The 16741-nt window shown below is 39.8% G+C and overlaps 1 protein-coding gene and 1 pseudogene across 1 annotated transcript; both read left to right on the top strand.

The window, feature by feature from the left end:
- LOC116521468 lies at positions 1-930 on the top strand (annotated as a pseudogene).
- Positions 931-6934: 6004 nt separating this feature from the next.
- Positions 6935-15911, top strand: LOC116521467 (olfactory receptor 14A16-like). The gene is made up of 2 exons (XM_032236137.1): positions 6935-7814; positions 15856-15911. The coding sequence occupies exons 1-2, from the start codon at positions 6935-6937 to the stop codon at positions 15909-15911; spliced, it is 936 nt and encodes a 311-aa protein (XP_032092028.1).
- Positions 15912-16741: the final 830 nt, after the last annotated feature.

Genomic DNA, 16741 nt, shown 5'->3' with positions numbered 1-16741 from the left:
ATGGGAAATCACACATCAGTATTTCTTCTCTTGGAATTCTCAAGCTTTCGGGAGCAACAATTTACCTATCTGGCTTTATTGCTGATACTTTATGCAATGACAGTGATAGGGAATGTTCTTGTTATCAGTGCAATTGTTGCTAACTACCATCTTCACATTCCGATGTATTTCTTTGTGATGAATTTAGCTATTCAAGATATTGGTTCTGTTTCAATCATAATTCCCAAAGCTGTTTTAATCTTGCTATGAATATAAGGTATATTTCTTATTCTGGTGGTATTAATCAAGTCTTCTTGATTATTTTCTTCCTGGGTTCTGATATAGACTTACTAACTGTCATGGCATAAGATAGGTGTGTTGCTGTTTGCAACCCTTTACAATATGAAATGATAATGAACAGGAACACCTGCATCAAAATGGTTGGCAGTGTGTGGATTGCCAGTTTTCTCAATGTTTATTAAAAACTTCTGAAACATTCACTACTCCTTTCTGCTCTAATAGTATCAATCAGTTCTATTGTAAAATCCCACATTTACTTAAGATTGCCTGCTCTGATTCATATATAAATTAAATTGGAGTTGTAATGTTTAGTGCTACCTTAGGTTTTGGATGTTTCATCTTCATTATTGTTACCTATATGAAGATATTCTCTCCTGTTCTGAAAATTCCTTCAGTTCAAGGATGGAAAGAAGGCTTATCCGCTTGCCTACCACACCTCACTGTCTTTTCCATATTTTTCTTTACTGGCTACTTTGCTTATCTAGGGCCCATATCTGACAATCCTTCATATCTTGATTTTGTAATTACAGTAATGTATTTTGTTGCCCTTCCATGCTAAGTCCATTAATCTATAGTATGAGAAACAAGGACATTAAAGTTGCTCTTTCAAGATTTCTTAGCCTGAGATCATTTCTTTTTAAAGAACAATGAATTGAAATTTTTTGTCTATTTCAGCTTTAGATGTAATTCTTAAGACCAAATACAAATTACGAAAAAGATGATAAAATGTAACTGAATTATACCGCAAGCTTTTTGACATCTGCTTTAAAGGAAATATCTGAAAGGCAGATACGTTTAGAGAAAATTCAAATAAAAATATTTAATAATATATCTACATTTGATTTTTAGTAGATGCCAAGATTGCTTGAGAGATGTATGTAATGGGGATACCTATGTGAAATGCTTCATTGATGATAAGTGGAATGTTAGAAAATACATTCCTTTGAGAAAGCGAATTGGAATTCAAAAAGTAATTAAAAGAAAAGTCATTTTTGCATACTGGAAAAATGTTTCATTCAAAAGACATTTTTGCAAGAAAGTTACGATATATTAATTACATTTTGTATAATTGTATGTTTCTAATGATATAATTTCTCAAGCACTTGTCCTTATTGATCTAGATATGCTAGAACACAGTGTTGCATTTCAGTTCAATTTTTATGAGATTAAATATAATGATCCTAGTCTTTTCTATACATTTCTCCTGTCCATCTTCATTTTCTGAAGGTGAGTTTTGTTGCATCCTAGTTTAGCTTTAGTGGAGACTGTCTCTGTTCTGAGAATTTCTTCTATTTAAGAAAGAAAGAAGATTTTCTCTGCTTGTCTAAAATTTCTTGCCTATGGAAATTCTCAGTCATCCAGGGCTATTCCAAAGGTGCTTTTCAAAGGTTCTTTTCAAAGGGCAATCCCTTTTCACCCAAGAAACTTCTTCAGTGATGGCTTCTCAATGACTTTTGCTTAAGCTTAATATTTGTTTTCCTGATGATTCCTTTTACTATTCTATCAAACATTGACTTCATAATGGCAATCTATGATACAAAAATATGGACACTGAGGTTGTTCTTTCAAAAATTATGCATGAAAAATAAATAAACTGAATCTCTACATTATGTATGTCAAGGAGAAGGAGGAAAAAGAGAATATAGGGAATAACTCTGATTTTTCCAACTTAACTTACTATAAAAAGATTATGAAGATGCAGATATTAAATACTTTATGGTATCATCAAGCTAGACTTTGCATAGATGAAGTATATATGAAAATAAAATGATTTAGTACTTGTTTCCTTATGGTGGATTTCAGACAATATATATGTAAGGAGAAACAGTTGTGAAAGGTAGAAGAAAGTATATATTTTCATTTACGTGTTTTTTGAAAGGGTTTGTAACATTATGGAAAGAAAGATATAAAATTTCAGGTAACTGAATATTCTATTATGATTTAATAAAAACCTACAATTTATAATAATCACCAGGATTATTTTAATTTCTAAGCTCTAACCAATTCTTTTAGAAAAAAATATAAGCAAATTTTATAGCTAAGATTGCTGTGCCCTCATTTTTCCTACTTCTAATTCAGAATGCTTATAGGAAAAAATAATTCTTCAGTTTAAAGAATTTGAAACCACATCCAGCCAATAATTGCTCTATAATCTGCCTTCATTTCTTGCTTAATATGATTAGTATGAATTCATCTCTATTTTGTGGGGTTGTTGAACCAAAGAATAGATTTGAACTGATTCCTTTTCAACAATGCTGGTCACCCAAAGACTAAAATCTTTGACGCCTTCAGATACATACCACTCCATCAACAGAAGGTAATGAAAAAAAATGTTTTCATTTCAGAATGCCTTTGAAGAGCTTATTTCATATGTGCGTGTGGTACGTTATGTAATATACCTGGGTCAAAATAAAATATTATCTTAATTAAGTTATTTTTAACCATACATATGCACAAGAATCCTGGACATCCAAAAAGTTGGTTGGTTGAATTTTTCAGATACATAACATTTCATCTGCAGAACATAATGAAACAAAGGTTTAGAAAAGGATCAGAACTCTTCTGAAAAGTTATTTCCTATGTGTATGTGGTAGGTGTATGTAATATATCTGAGTCAAAAGAAAATATTTCCGTAATTAAATCATATCTACTAGATATGCACATATCACTGTTAATCAATAATTTTAAAATATGTTTCCAACTTCATATAAACAGTAATAGATATGTAGAAACATTTTTCCATAGGTAAAATGTAAGTGTCAAAGGATTTTTTTATATAATAATTATTTATTATTTATTTATTTGTTTGTTAAATTTCTAGGCCGCCCAATCCTGGAGGATTCCAGGCGGCTTACAAAGAAAGAAAAAAAGAAAAGCAGAATAAAAGAATAATTTTAAAATTCCCAACACACATACATTTCTAATCGGATCTGGACCTTAACAATAAGGTCCACAGCCCCAGGCCTGCCAGAACAGCCAGGTTTTAGCAGTTTTTCTGAAGGCCATGAGAGTGGGTAAGGTCCGGACCTCTGGGGGTAGCTGGTTCCACAGGGTCGGAGCAGCCACAGAGAAGGCTCTCCTCCAGGAGCCTGCCACCCGACATTGTCTGGCTGACGGCATCCGAAAAAGGCCCACCCTGTGGGATCTTATTGGTCATTGGGAGGTATGTGGCAGTAGGCGGTCTCGCAGATACGCTGGTCCTGAGCCATGTAGGGCTTTAAAGATGATAACCAACACCTTAAATTGCATCCGGATACCAAGCAGCCAGTGCAGCTCGCCGAGGACAGGTGTACTATGGGTGTATCTCGGTACACCCCAAATTGCTCGTGCAGTGCATTCTGGACTAGCTGTAGTCTCCGAACGCTTTTCAATGTTAGCCCCATGTAGAGCGCATTGCAATAATCCAGCCTTGAGGTGACAAGGGTGTGAGTGACTCTTTGAAGTGCCCCCCCGGTCCAAGTAGGGCCGCAATTGGTGTACCAGGCAAACCTGGGCAAAGGCCCCCCTGGTCACAGCCGACAGATGGTGTTCCAGTGTCAGCTGTGAATCCAGAAGGACCCCCAAATTCCGAGCCCTCTCTGAGGGATGTAAGTCTTCACCCCTCAGGATCAAGGACGGACTGTCAGAACTGTCCTTCAGGGGTAACATCCAAAGAGAGGTAAGAGGAGAACCACTGTAAAATGATGCCTCCAACTCCCACCACCTCCAGACGTCGCAGGAGGATTCCATGGTCGATGATATCGAAAGTCGTTGAGAGGTCAAGAAGCACCAGGATAGAGGAATGCCCTCTATCCCTGACCCACCAGAGATCATCGATCAGTGCGACCAAATTGGTGAATGAATACCACCTAAGAGTATTTGTGTTATAACTCTATAAACATCTAGTGAAGATACCGTGTGAGTCATGAAATCACACTTCAATTTTTGAACAACTATAATGATATTTAATCACCCACCTATAAAAGAAAATAAAAACTGTTTTCTTGGGGGCTTCCACATTAGCCCTAGACCAAGGGTCTGCAACTGGGATAGGGTCCAGCCAGTGTTAATCCTGGTTCACAGCATGTTCATGCTGGTTGTGTGCTGCCCAAGCATGTATAATTCAATAGAAATTGTTCTGCGCATCCACAGAACTCAGAAACAAATGGCGGTGGCAACTGCAGCAACTAGAAAACCAGTTAGGAGGTGTGGCCAGCCTGGGTCACTGCCAGTTCTGCAACCTAGGCTGGCATGCCACTACCAGTTTGGTCAAACCAGGCCGAACCAGTAGGAATCCACCATTAGTCTGCAACCTTAAGCACTCAAAGAACCATTTGGACCCACTTCCCACAGAAAACATAACACCTGGAACTTCAAAACCAGGGTGGGCATGGTCATCTCAATGTCATTCACTCCCACCCTGTCACATGACCACCCCAGCCATGCCTACCCAGGTTTTGTGGCTTCTGGTGTTTTCCTCTCTAAGGGAAACAGGTCTCTCTCTCTCTCTCTCTCTCTCTCTCTCACACACACACACACACACACACACACACACACACACACACACACACACACACACAGAGACATTTATCCCTCTAACCTCTCTCTCTTCCTCTTTCCCCTTCCTCCCTCTCCCATTTTTTTCTTCCTCCATCTCTCCCTCCCTCTTTCCTTCTCCCACCCTCTCTCATTTCTCTCTTTCTCTCATCTCTTTCTCTCTCTCATCTCTCCCTCATTCCCTTTCATCTCTCTTTTTCTCCCTCTCTGTCTCTCTCTCATCTCTTTCTGTCTCCCTCTCCCCTCTCTCCCATTCCCTCTCTCATCTCTCTCTTTCTCCCTCTCACTCTCAGTTGTTTCCCTATCTCCTCCCTGTGTCATTTTCTCCGTCCAACTGTTTTTTTCTTTTTCTTCTCTCATTCTCTCCCTCCATCATTTTTCATTTCTCTCTTTCCTTTCTCCCCTTTTCTCCCTCTCATTTATCTCTTTCTCTCCCTCTCATTTGTTTTTCTCTTTTTTTCCTTTCCCCGTCTCTTTCTTTCTCTATCCCCTTCTTCCTCTCATTTGTTTCTCTCTCTTTTCCCTCTTTCTCATTCTCTCTCTCCAGCTCTCTCATTTCCCTCTCTTTCTCCTTCTCTCTCTCCCCTTCTCTCTCTCTCTCCCTCCATCATTTTCTCATTTCTTCCTCTCTTTCTTCTTCCCCTCTCTCTATCTCTCTCACACACAAGCGGCGTACACTTCAGGGCTGGGATCATGGCGGTGGTGAGGACAGAGAGTCCTCCTCCCACTGCTGCCACTGCACAGTGTAGTGAGTATGAGATTGTGCTGTGTAGGAGAGCCCGCACTGCACAGGAGAGCCAGAGGTCTTCCTTTCCTGCCTCTGATAGTAGTGGCTGCTCCTTCCCATTCCCTCCTTCCTGAGACCACATGAAAGGGGACCATGGCTGGTTCTGAGATTCAAAAGAACTTGAAATTGCAAAAATCAGCCAGTTGAAGGCAGTGTTGAAGTGTAGAGAAAACACTAAGGGCACTTCAGTCGCATGGCCCTGTGACTTCTTGGGGTGGAAAACAGGTTGTGTGACCAGGTTGGCAGGGAGCAGCAGGAAAGGGGACAAAGAGGAAAGACTTTCAAATTGAGCATTTTAAAATTTCCATTATGAGAAAGTTTTATTCCAGGGCTATTTTGATGTATCCCCTTCTGTTATGAGGTTTGTTTGATCAGAACATCAGTATTTTTCCCATATAGAATTCTTCACTTAAAATAATACAGACCCCTGGGAAACATCCCACAGAGCTTATGAAATCTCTGGTCCACTGAGTCTCCATTAGATTTCCAATAAAGTCTAACTCTTATTATATTTGGAGGAAAAGCTAGAGATATTATATGATATGCCATTTATAATTCTATAGCATGCACCCTTAGCAATGATTTCATGAATAAAGATGGTAAGTTACCTTTAGTTACTTCTCTGCCGCTCTGGAAATATTAACTTTGGTTTTCTTGCCTATTCTGCTATAATATTAAGTAGTACAGTCAAAATAAATATTGCTTTTTTTTCCTGAGGGAGGGAAAAATATTTTCATCAGCATTTCAATGAGAAATGGATTTTATGTAGCTAAATACTAAAAACAAAATGGTTGGTAAAGTCATTTTAAATCGCAATATCACAGAACAAAAGGGTGCAACTATCTCAATATGGCTGAATTCCACAAAGTTCAAACCTTAGGAAATTTCAACCTAATTATCCTCTAGAAGAATGATTTCTCCAATTTCCATTTTTATGCATTTCATTCTTTGAACTTCTATTTTTTTTAAAAAAAAGTTTTATTATAAACCATACTGATATTAACAGAATTTCTGGTAACAGAAATTGAAAAGACCTATTCAAATTATGGAGAGAGAAAGTTTCCCAGCATTGATTCAGGAATAGAAACTGCTGACATCTATATTATAATATTGATACAATACAAGTAATAATGATTTAAAACCCAATTTTGGAAACCAGAATATGGAATGCAAACAAACTTAATAAAAAGGATTTGTCTGTTTCATTTCTCATTCCCCGGAAATGTAATGGACATTTATTGAACATTGAATAGTTCTTATTTATATTTTTTTCCAAATGCATGTGTAATTGCTCTTCCCTTTTTTCTAGGAAGAACATGCTCACAATTAAAAATGCATAATCACACATCTGAGTTTCTTCTTTTGGAATTCTCAAAGATTTGGGAGCTACAGATTATATATGCAGCTTTATTACTGATCCTCTATTTGATGACATTAACAGGGAATCTTCTAATCATCATTGCAGTTGTTTTTGATCATCGCCTTCACGTCCCCATGTACTTCTTCCTGATGAATTTAGCCATACTAGACATTGGTTTAGTTTCAGTCATTATTCCCAAAGCCATTTTTAATTCACTTACAAATATAAGGCACATTTGTTACTCAGGATGTGTTACTCAAGTCCTCATGTTTGTTTTTTTTGCCGGTTCTGACATTGCTGTCCTGACTCTCATGGCCTATGATCGATATGTTGCCATCTGCAAACCTTTGCACTATGAAATAATAATTAACAGGACAGCCTGCACCAAAATGATTAGTTGTGCGTGGATCGCCAGCTTCCTCAATTCTGTAATGAACACTGTTGAAACTTTTATTATTCCCTTTTGCTCCAATATTATCCATCAGTTTTATTGTGAAATCCCACATTTACTTAAGATTACATGCTCTGGATCATACATAACTAAACTTGGAGTTGTATTCTTCAGTATAACATTAGGATTTGGTTGTTTTGTATTTATTGTCATTACCTATGTGCAGATTTTCACTGCTGTTTTAAAAATTCCTTCCATTCAGGGAAGAAAAAAGGCCTTCTCTACTTGTGTACCACACCTCACCATCTTTTCCATATTTTTATTTACTTCTATATTTGCTTACATAAGGCCCATTTCTAACAGAGCATCAGTTCTTGATTTTATAATCACAATATTATATTCCATTATTCCTCCCCTGATGAATCCATTGATCTATAGCATGAGAAACAAAGAACTCAAAGGTGCTCTTTCAAAAATTTTCTGGTCATTTGTTTTTGAAAAGACCTGGAACTGCATAGCTATCTCATCATCTATATAAATAGGAAAGAGAAAATAGAGACATAGGAAATAAGACTATGATTCTCAATATTTATACTTCCTTAAGGTAAAGTTTTATGATTAGGCAGATGATGATGTTAAATGGTAGCCATTTCCTGAAGAGATTTCAACTAAACAGGTGGAGGTTATGTTTTAAGTTTCAGAAGTAATTTGAAGAGGTATAAAGTGAAATAAAATGAAATGTGTAAATGTATATAGTACATTGTGCATACAATATACAGTTCATATATGTACGTAAGTACATACATATGTATGTATGCATGTATGTATGTATGACGTAGTTTCTGAACAACATTCTTCCCTTCAGTTCTGACTTCTCACTGATTTTGTCATATTTTTGTTTAATGTTTGTTTTCCTTACATGACAATTCCCTCTAATGCTCCATCTAATGTTGACTACATAATTAAAATATATGATATAAGAAATAAGAACATTGAGCTTGCTCTTTCAAATCTTTCATGGCTTTATTTTTGAAAAAGAAAAAAATGCATTGTGTATCTTCCCCTCCTTTGGTATGTCATGGAGAGAGAAAAACGAGATATAGAGAATAACATTAATTTCCTCACTTGTAGACACATTAGCTTTCTTCTTGTTGTTGTTGTACCATATCCATCATCAGACATTGGAAATCAGGTTGACGGTCCTGTTTTTATTATCTGTCACATGAAAAAGTGCTGTCAGCACTTCTTCATTCAACAATCAGGAAAGAAAACCACAGGACTCCATTGATAGAATTCAAGTGTACTTTTACTAATTATAAATGAATAGAAGCGAAACTAAGCAAAGACTGATTATTTAGGCGCAAAAGCGAATAATATATTGTATAATTCATTCCCCTCCCCTTGGCATCCCGTGCTCAGTCCAATCATAATTCTCCCAATTGTCAGGTGTGAGATAACTTCAAAAGGCATCACCAGGATGGAATGCTGGTTCCGTTATCCTTGGCGGGAAACACTCCTCCTCCACATGTGCAGTAAGGTGGACAGTTCAAACTCTAGAATCTTCCTCCAGCACAACATTCAGTCCCCTCCCAAATACCATGCCTCCCCTCCCCGTTTCAATGGCAGCCGAAGCAGCAGCAAAGTGGAGGCTGACAAGTGCTACTGAGTTTTGTCCAAATCAGTCCCTTAGATTTTGAAGCCATGATGTTCTTCTTTTGCCTGGACCTTGTTTTCCTTTAATCTTTCCCTGGAGGATTAAGTGAAGTATATTAACTTACTATAAAAAGATTTTGATGACACAGATGTAAAATATTATTCATTTCCATCAATATAGACTATACACAGCTGAAATATATTTGAAAATGGTATGGTCTTCTATTTATTTCTTTGTGGTAGACTTTCTGGCAAAATATGCATAAGGAAAAACATGTTAGAAAGATAGAATAAAATATATTTTTTTTAAATGTAATATTATGGAAGGATATATATATATATAAAGCTGAGGATAAGTGAATAATCTACTATGAATTAATAACAATATGCAATTAATAATAATCACCAAGATGCTTTTAATGTAATTTCTAAAATTGTAACCAATTGAACTTCATAACTGACTCATCCTCATTTTTGTTACTTCTGATTAAGGATTCTCACAGGGACAAATAATTCTTAAATTTGAATAATGGGAAAAATGTTTCTTTAATAGTCATGAATGGTATTAAAGCAGTTTGCTTTCATAGGTAATTAGATAATACACATTACTGTTAAGGAATGTTTTCAAAATGCATTTTCACCTTCAAATAAATATCTATAAATATGTCAAAACATTTTTAGAAGGTGATTTCTTTATTAAAATATGTATGTAGCTAAGACCTTTGAAATGTATTTGAATATAAGTAGCTTAGGTTGGTAGTTGGATTGTTGGTCTGAGCTCCGAGTTTGGCAGTTTGGTTACAAACTTTTCATCACTATTCAAGGAGACATTTTCAGTGTGCTTTGAATTGTGTTCTGTCAGATCTCTGGTCTTTAAATATCATTTTATGTGATGAAAATTAGTGTGGATATTGTTTGTTTGGCTACTTCTAAGTTATTGTTTGATTAGATACATAATGTTTCAGAAATGGCAGCAAGATTACTATGTCAACATGATCTTGGGGTAGCCCAAAAAGCAACCCCAACTTTCAGACAGATCCTGTCAAAATCAAAAGGGCAGATATAAACAAACCAAAGATCAGGCATCATATATCAAATCCAATGCAGCAACTGTTAAAAGAACTATGTTGGCCAAACAGGAAGAAAACTATCAACCAGACAACATGAACACTTCCTGGCTATCAAAACACATGACCCTTAATGTCTGTCCATTAAGATTTACAAGATTTAACTAATGATAGAATATTGAATATTGAGGGACACGATCTGGTATATGGTTAGCATGCTTACCTGTTATTCAACAAAAAATTGGATAAGAATTTTAAAAGTCATATTTTAAGAAATGCTTTACTGCGGGTCTGGAAAAAATACCAATATAAATTAAATGACAAGATACCCATGTGGGCAATTCCTAGACACGCAATTGAAAATATGAATATAGCACAAAAACAGGATAGAATTACTTACAGACAGCTTCTTATTTCGGAAAGGGGGGTACTACAATTAAAATCTTTAAAGGTATTAAAAGAGGAGAAGATGGTTCAAACATGGTTCCAGTATGGGCAATTACAGGCTAGGTGGAAAATAGATAAAAAAATTGGTTTTATTCAAGTTGAGGATAATCTGTTTAAACAAATAAGAGATCAAAGCTTAATGCATATAAAGAGGATATATAATGTATTAATACAGATGGATTCGGAAACAGAATTAGTTAAAGATTGTATGATAAAGTGGGCTCAAAACATTGAAGAACCAATAATGTTGGATACATGGGAAAGAATCTGGGTAAGAAATGTGAAATTTACACAAGCTCAAATCTGAGAGAAAATTTTATAAGATGTTCTATAGATGGCATTTAGATCCTAAAAAGCTGGCTTCTATGTATCCGAACTGACAGCCTAAATGTTGGAGATGTGGCTCTCTTGATGCTACATATTTTCATATATGGTGGACCTGCCAAAAGGTTAAGGCATTTTGGATAAAAATATGGTGGATTATGCAAAATATCTTTAAAAGAAGGATAAAGTTTACTCCTCAGCTATTCTTACTAGGTATAGGTACTGACTTTACAGTGGTAGAGACTAACTTGATTCTGCATCTAATAACGGCAGCAAGACTGTTGGTGGCGCAATACTGGAAGAAGGAAGACTTGCCTACAACTCAAGAATGGACATTGAAAGTTACAAACTTAGCCGAGATGGCTAAAATATCGGCATATCTTAAAGATCACTCAAATGAGAGATATAAACGAGACTGGAAAAAATGGATTGACTATATACAAAATAAATATGGGACCAAGAAATTCCAGTTAGCCTATGCTTAAGATCAGAAATGATTTAAATTGTTTAAAGTTGGTTCAGCAAGAAGAAGCTAAGGTCAATGTAGAATGTTATTAATTTTTTTTATTTCTTTTTTTTCTCAATAGATTTTAGACTGTGTTTGTTAGAAATCCATACTGTGTACGGGTTCTGGGAAGTCAGGGGGGGAAGGTGGAGGGGGGTTGGGGGAGAGGGTGGAGGGAGGGAAGGATATATATTAGGCTAGATAAGAATTTGTTGGTAAACTAGAATTATTTTGATATACAAGAAATTGTACTTCGATGTCTTACTGATTGAGGAATGATGAAATGTTTGCCTTAAAAGAAATAAAACTTTTGAAATAAAGAAATCCTGGGACAGAAATAAAAAAAAAGATTTACAAGGAAATAAATTTGATCTAACCGGGACCCCGGGTTGAAATCAAGGAGAAAAAGAGAATTCCTCAAGTCTGTTTTTTTCACTAATCAGTCAATAAAGAGACATATTGACATCGATCCAACCCACCAATCACTACAAATGAAAGAACTGCATCAACCACGACCTTGAAGATAGCATTTATAATGAAAAAAACAGTCACCCATTACACAACAACAAACATCACCATCCATCAGCTCACAAGAAATCAGACCATATTTCTTGGCTGGTGGTTGTCACATATCAGTAACAACCACCAGCCATTCAAACAGATCAAAACCATGACTCAGCAGTATTCAAACAAACTACACTAATTTACATCACACAGATGGTACTTAAAACCATGCCGCAGTAACAACAGTTAGCCAATCTTTTTTTTTCTTTTTTTTTTCTTTTGCCTTTATTTGTATGCCGCCCTTTTCCCTAAGGGGACTCAGGGCGGCTCACAATTCAAAAGGGAGGGGGAAACAACAAACAATAAACAATACATCATATTAAAAGAGAAAAATGCAACAATCACACAATTCGAGTGGGGCTATAATCTTAGCCCCAGGCCAGCCGGGACAGCCAGATCTTTACAGCAGCGCGGAAGGATTGGAGGGTGGTGAGGGTCTGAATCTCCACGGGGAGTTCGTTCCAAAGGGACAGAGCAGCCACAGAGAAGGCCCTCCTCCGGGTAGTTGCCAGTTTGCACTGGCTAGAAGATGGGATTCGGAGGAGGCCTAATCGATGCGATCGAATTGGTCTGGTGGAGGTAATTGGCAGTAGGCGGTCTCTCAAGTACCCAGGCCCACTACCATGAAGGGCTTTATAGGTGATAAGTAGCACCTTGAAGCGCACCGGAGATCAACAGGTAGCCAGCGCAGCTCGCAGAGGATAGGTGTTACATGGGTGAACCGAGGTGCACCCACTATCGCTCGCGTGGCCGTGTTCTGGACTAGCTGGAGTCGCCGAATGCTCTTCAAGGGCAGCCCCATGTAGAGCACATTGCAATATTCCAGCCTAGAGGTCACAAGGGCACGAGTGACTGTTGTGAGGGCCTCCCGGTTCAGGTAGGGATGCAACTGGTGTACCAGGCGAACCTGGGCAAATGCCCCCCTGGTCACAGCTGACAAATGATGTTTGAAGGTCAGCTGTGGGTCCAGGAGGACTCCCAAGTTGCAAACCCTGTCTGAGGGGCGTATAGTTTGACCCCCCAGCCTGAGAGATGGAGTACTTGGCCAATTCTTGGGAGGGAAACACAGCAGCCACTCGGTCTTTTCTGGATTGAGCACAAGCTTGTTGACCCCCATCCAGTCTTTAACAGCGTCCAGCCCCTGGCTCATCACATCCATCGCTTCGTTGAGTTGGCACGGGGCGGACAGATACAATTGAGTATCGTCCACATATTGATGGTACTTTATCCCGTGCCGTCGAATGATCTCACCCAGCGGTTTCATGTAGATGTTGAAAAGAAGGGGGGACAGGACCGAACCCTGAGGCACCCCACACGTTAGGGGCCTAGGGGTCGATCTCTGCTCCCCAACTAACACCGACTGCGACCTGTCCGAGAGGTAAGAGGAGAACCACTGTAAAACAGCGCCTCCCACCCCCACCTGCCGCAGTCGTCGCAGAAAGATACCATGGTCGATGGTATCGAAAGCCGCCGAGAGGTCAAGGAGCACTAGGATGGAGGCGTGGCCTCCATCCCTGGCTCTCCAGAGATCATAGGTCAACCTGACCAAATCGGTTTCTGTGCTGCAGCCAGGTCTGAAGCCAGACTGGAACGGATCGAGATAGCTGGCTTCCTCCAAGGACCGCTGGAGCTGAAAGGCCACCACCTTCTCAACAACCTTCCCCACAAAGGGGAAGGTTGGGGACTGGACGATAGTTATTTAAAGAGACTGGATCCAAGGATGGTTTCTTCAGGAGGGGTCTCACCACCGCCATCTTTAAAGCGGGGGGAAAGATCCCCTCCTGAAGTGAGGCGGTAACAACCGCCTGGATTCAGCCTCGTGTCACCTCCCTGCTGTTTACAACCAGCCAGGAAGGGCACGGGTCCAGCACACATGTGGAGGCACCTACAGCTCTCATGGCCTTGTCCACATTCTCAGGGGCAACAGCCTGAAACTCAATCCAGCGATGACTTACCAGATCATCCCTTAGTGCCTCGGCTGGTACTGCGGGATTGGAGTCCAGGTCCGCCCGGAGCCGAGCAACCTTGTCTGCGAGAAATTGGACGTAGTCCTCAGCCCTGCCCTGCAGCGGATCGCCCGTATCCCTCCTATTTAGGAGGGAACGGGTTATCCTAAACAGGGCGGCTGGGCGCGACTCAGCAGAAGCAACCAGAGAGGCAATGTGTGTTTTCTTAGCCGTCATGATTGCCCGAACGTAATCTCTGGTGCAGGTTGTCAAAAATGCTCGGCTCGATTCGGATTTGCTGGACCTCCATAGGTGCTCTAGGCGTCTCCTTCGGCGCTTCATCTCCTGGAGTTCCTCAGTAAACCAAGGAGCCCTCGGGGATCCACTGCCTCGGAGCGGCCGTAGAAGCGCAATCTGGTTAAGAGACTACACCGCTGCCAGATCCCAGGCAGCAACCAGAGTCTCCGCCGAACTGCAGGCGAGAGTATCAGGAATAACTCCAAGCTCCGTCTGGAACCCCGAAGGGTCCATAAGTCGCCTGGGGCGGAACCACCTGGTCGGTTCCTCCTCCCTACAGTGGGGGTTTGGTCTCCGAAAGTCAAGCCTCAATAGGTAGTGGTCTGACCATGACAGGGGCAAGATCTCGCTACCCCTTAGACCAAGATCACAATTCCACTGCTCCGAGAGGAATACGAGGTCAAGCGTGTGACCCGCTGAGTGGGTTGGTCCTCAGATTACTTGGGTCAAGCCCATGGTTGTCATGGAAGCCATGAACTTCTGCACTCCATCAGAGTGTTCACTGAGTGAAGGCAGATTGAAATCCCCCAGAACCATAAGTCTGGGGAACTCAACTGCCAGCTCGGCTATCGACTCGAGGAGCGAGGGGAGGGCTGTTGCAATGCAGTTAGGAGGCAGGTACGTTAGCAGCAGACCCACTTGACCCTTGAGGTCCAACTTCACCAGCAGGGACTCACACCCAACAAAGCTCCGGAGCAGGTATCCTACGAGGTGCTAGAGACTCTCGGATAACAATAGCCACACCCCCACCCCTTCTCTGAGCTCTCGGCTGATGGTGCACCTGAAAACCCTCTGGGCACATCTCTACGAGGGGGACTCCTCCCTCCGGGCCCAGCCAGGTCTCAGTAATACATGCCAGGTCTGCCCTCTCGTCTAAAATCAAGTCCCGAACGAGAGGAGCTTTATGAACTACAGACCTGGCATTTAGCGCCAACAGCCTGAGGCCAGGGTCCTGGTTACTCACAGCACCTGGCCTTGGAGTGGGACTCATAGGGCCGGAAGGAGGGATCTCTGTGACGTAGCGAGCCCTCCTTCCCTGGTAATGGCCTGCCCTAAAGTCCCCACCATATCTGCCCCTCCCTGTTAAGACCGTAATGCTCCGTCCCACTCCTGTGTCCATAGTCCCACCAACCACCCCTATAGCCCCCGCGTTCCCTGACAAGCCCTTCAAATCAATCATCCTCTCACATAAACACAGTCACTCGTCCATGCATTCCCCATATAGGTCAGTTAAAAACACAGAAAATACAACAATAATGCAATTAAAAAAGTGGGTACAATCATCAATCAAACATACCAGTCACACTACACTCAGCATATCAGTTAAAATAGTCCCAAGTCAGATTATGACTCAGAAATAGCCCAGCAAATAGCATCCATACTAATTTGCATCTCATAAAAAGATATTTAAAGACCAGTGCTCTTACAGATGAGTACAATTCAAAGCATTCTGACAATGTCTCCTCTAATGGTGATGAAACGTTTGCAGCCAAATTGCCAAATTCTGGGACGCCTATCAAATATACTGTGCATTATTTCCAGCTTGTCTTCCTTACATTAAATCAGCCAAGGCTGAAGAGATGCTGCTACCACCTAGGCAGGTATGTTTGACAATTGTGTAGTAATCAACTGAGTGGCTTTGATCTTGAACAATTGGGCTATATTTTCACAAATGAGCTTTCACTTGTAAATATTCAAGTTGTGACTTCTGCTCTGTTGTCATTTAAACTTGGAAAGAAATATTTAATTCCTTAGCTGTAGTTCTGGTTTCATCTTGTTTTAATCTTTTTACATCCAATATTCTTTGTAATATTTCATTTTATCTTACTATTCTACTGATTTGTTGCATTTTATGGTAACCTATATGGCATCATTTGCCTCTCTCATTTGTCAATAAGATGTTTGAAAATATCATTGTATTATTGTGAATTTTAAATGCGTGTTTCAACATGGCCAAAGGAAATTGACATCACAGTTCTACATTGTCTGAAGAGAAAAATGGGTTGAACTCAAAGGAATATGTGATCTGAAAAACACAAGAAATTCTAAGCACTGTGTGTACATTTGTTAACAGAACATAGGAAACATGAAATTTGGATTTTAAGTCTTTGTTTAACTTCATTGAACAGCATGACATAAAAGTTTGCATGACAAACTTTCAGTTCCTACCTGTCCAAAATATGAAATATGCATTCTGGACCTCATTTTTAAGAATCTTCAAGCAAACATATCTGAAAAGGGTCTATTAAGATTTCTCCTAATAATGGACTCAGAATAGGGCCCCATTCCACCATCTAAGAGCATTTGTGCAATATACTCTCTAAGCATCTAGTAAAATAAAGATACAGTATCATCTTTTCAATTTTCTTCAAGAAGTTCTCAAAAGAAGAACCAGAAGAAGAAAGAACAGGTGAATGGCTGGGGTGGGGAGAGGATCTTGGGGAAGAGGCAAAGGAGCTGCTAGAAGGGTGTGCGCGTGTGCACAGGCTGTGGGTTTTAAAAAATGTCTGAGTGAATCCAGGAAGAGGGAAATGGCAGAGCGGCTGGAAGTGTGTGCATATGCCCAGGTTGTGAGTTTTAAAAAT

The sequence above is a fragment of the Thamnophis elegans genome, chromosome Z (assembly GCF_009769535.1).
Source record: "Thamnophis elegans isolate rThaEle1 chromosome Z, rThaEle1.pri, whole genome shotgun sequence".
In the NCBI taxonomy this organism is placed as follows: Eukaryota; Metazoa; Chordata; class Lepidosauria; order Squamata; family Colubridae; genus Thamnophis; species Thamnophis elegans.
The sequence above is the reverse complement of the archived record's forward strand: the minus strand, read 5'-3'. Positions and strand labels throughout refer to the sequence as shown.

Bases quoted from the DNA above. Each gene is read 5' to 3' on its own strand.
- LOC116521467 (XM_032236137.1), top strand. From the start codon at position 6,935: ATGCATAATCACACATCTGAGTTTCTTCTTTTGGAATTCTCAAAGATT. The intron at 7,815-15,855 runs GTGCTCTTTCAA...TAAATATTCAAG, and splicing joins GAGAAACAAAGAACTCAAAG to TTGTGACTTCTGCTCTGTTG.